Genomic DNA, 2,521 nt, shown 5'->3' with positions numbered 1-2,521 from the left:
TGTATCAGATGTGTAAATATTTTTTTGAAAAAGGCTTCACTACACATCTCAAAATGTTAGTTGTATTACATGCTTTTCCTCCTAGTGTAGGTCAATTAAATCATATTGAATAAGAAGGTGTCTCTAAAATTTGACTGGTTTGTGTGTATCAGATGTGTAAATATTTTTTGAAAAAGGCTTCACTACACATCTCAAAATATGTTTTCTTAAATGCTTTTTCCTCCAGTCACCTCCAGTGTAAGTCAACTGAAAGGTACTGAACAAGAAGGTGTATTTAAACATTTAACTGGTTTGTGTGCATCAGAAGTGTATTTTTTTTTTAAATGCTTCACTACACGTCTCAAAATATTAAAAAAAAAAAAATGCTGCTTGATGGACTAAGATGAAGGAACGCTTTAATGTGAGGTGTGAGGACACAGGGCAGACGTGGCAGGGGGACCGTCGGGCAAGGCAGCGGTGGATTTCTCCTTGACAAAACTGCACAGGGAATATGGCGGTACATGTTTAGGTGCCAGCAAATAATATGGAGAATATTTTTACAGCATGCAAACTGCTTGGTTGGAATATTTGTTAAGGCTGTGCCCGTGTGGAATCATGTTTTCTTTTTACAGCTGTAAAAATATCCTGCAGGTGATACTTTGTTGTCATGTCAATGTAACGTCTTGATAACAGTAAAAAGTATTTGTCACATTCTCAAAGCCTTCAGAAAGGGTGTGTTGGGTTAAATAAATACGTGGATTTTTCGTCCACATGTGCAAGACGTTATGTGCTTGAGCCCCACAAAATACAAATAAAATTGTGAATTCATGTTGAAAAGCTTCTCCTTCCAGCGTCGTCCGTGAGATTTTGGGAAATAAAAGCCCGTCCGAGTGAGACGACGAAGAAAAGAGGCTTTTTGCAAGCTAAAAAAAAGAAAAAAGAAAAGTGCGTCTATGCAGCTCAGTTTGTGTGTCAGGTGGGTGGGCGGGGCTAAAGATGGACCGGAGTCCAGTTCCACAACAGGTCTGGTCCAGAACTAGGACTCATGAAAAAAGTCCAGGACATCAAGCTCACACATGGAGCACCTCCATACTGTAGTCGTCCGTCTCCGTATAGTGGGAGGAGTTTGTCTCCGACAGGGCGGGGGCCACAGTCTCCTTGCTGTCCACGCTGGGCTCCAAGAGGGGGGGCTTCTCCAGCGCCAGTTTTTTACACGAGTCCGGACGGTTCTGGACGTAGATGACGCGGTTGTAGGCCTTGAGTCTCCTCCATAGGTGGATGTAGACTTTGCACTGCACGTACATGAACACCAGTCCGCCCGTGAAGCCGATGGCCACCACCACCAGTTTGGTCCAGAAGGGCCACTCCATGATGCCTGGTGGAGGGAGGGGGGACAGGCCAAGGGACAGGGGACAAAAACAAAAGAGACATGCTTCATGTCAGCCGCACCAGCCAAGCTGTGTTCTTGTATTTCTATCATTCTTGAGACATCAACAAGGAAAAGTACCTTCCATATGAGGACCGGTGAACAAGTTAGGACCGAAATCATGGTCCCGATACGGAAAACCAATTGCGTCTAATAGAGAGCCAAATACTAGAGTCCGTGAACATTGCTCCAAAGTCAGGATTTTTTTGTGGATTTAATGTGCGTATAAAAGTAAACTTTGACAGGTGCAAAGGCAGCAATATATGATAAAACAAGACGGCAGCTAAAGAAGGACTTCTCTATTCATCCCCGGAAAAACCCGCCAGGTGAACAGCGGATTTTACGACTTTCGGTGCTGACGTTAGACCAGGGCCGGCCCGTGGCATAGGCCGTATAGGCAAATGCTAAGGGCGCCGTCCATCAGGGGGCGCCACGCAAGTGCCACAAATGTTGGAGAAAAAAAAGAGAAAAAAAGGTGGTACTATTATTTCTAAATACAAAAAATAATCCCACGTTAATTAAAATGCAAAGTAAAGCCTATTTAATAGAAATATTATTTGTTACAACATTCCGCCCCCCCCCCCCCCCCGCACGGTGCGCCCCCTCCCTTCCCGTATCATGACTCTTTTTGGACGTCACCACATCAAAAAATCAACACAAGATGTCAAAACGGCCAAAACTGTCAGGTGCCCAGGGAAGAAAAAAGAGAAAAGAAGAGGAGGAGAAACGAGAAAAGACAGAGGTAGCAGGTAGGTAACGTTAGCCTACATGAAATTATTTGTCTGTTACAGAATGTGATAGTAACCTGGCTTTTTAGCATTAAGCTAATGTTACATGAGTCGGCAATTGCTAATCAATAAATAGCTAGTTCTGTTTTAACGTCGGGTTAATATTGTGGAGGGGGCTAAATTGTTATGGAAAATAATAATGTAACGTTAGGTAATTACAGTACTCCCACCTACATTCCTCTGGGACATTTGTATTAGATATTTTAAGCAGGTGTTTTTTGTTTACATTGTTATTGCCTTCTGGTTAGCTAATGTTTGCCCTGCAGGTAATAGTCACTTTTCCACCCCTTTATATATTAGGTATAGTTGTAAGTAAAAAAAAAAAAAA

The 2,521-nt window shown here is 42.7% G+C and overlaps 1 protein-coding gene across 2 annotated transcripts in view; it reads right to left on the bottom strand.

The window, feature by feature from the left end:
* Nucleotides 1-358: 358 nt before the first annotated feature.
* The window catches only part of marchf8 (membrane-associated ring finger (C3HC4) 8), a 247,408-nt gene continuing 245,245 nt past the window's right edge, over nucleotides 359-2,521 (bottom strand). For both annotated transcript variants that reach the window (XM_061950809.1, XM_061950734.1), the window contains one exon: nucleotides 359-1,354. In XM_061950809.1, coding sequence (XP_061806793.1) covers nucleotides 1,050-1,354 — 305 coding nt within the window. In that variant the 3' untranslated portion in view covers nucleotides 359-1,049. The remainder of the gene's footprint in view (nucleotides 1,355-2,521) is intronic.

This window comes from Nerophis lumbriciformis, linkage group LG02 (genome assembly GCF_033978685.3).
Source record: "Nerophis lumbriciformis linkage group LG02, RoL_Nlum_v2.1, whole genome shotgun sequence".
Lineage (NCBI taxonomy): Eukaryota > Metazoa > Chordata > Actinopteri > Syngnathiformes > Syngnathidae > Nerophis > Nerophis lumbriciformis.
Note: the sequence above shows the minus strand (reverse complement) of the source record. Positions and strands in the feature narration are given on the sequence as shown.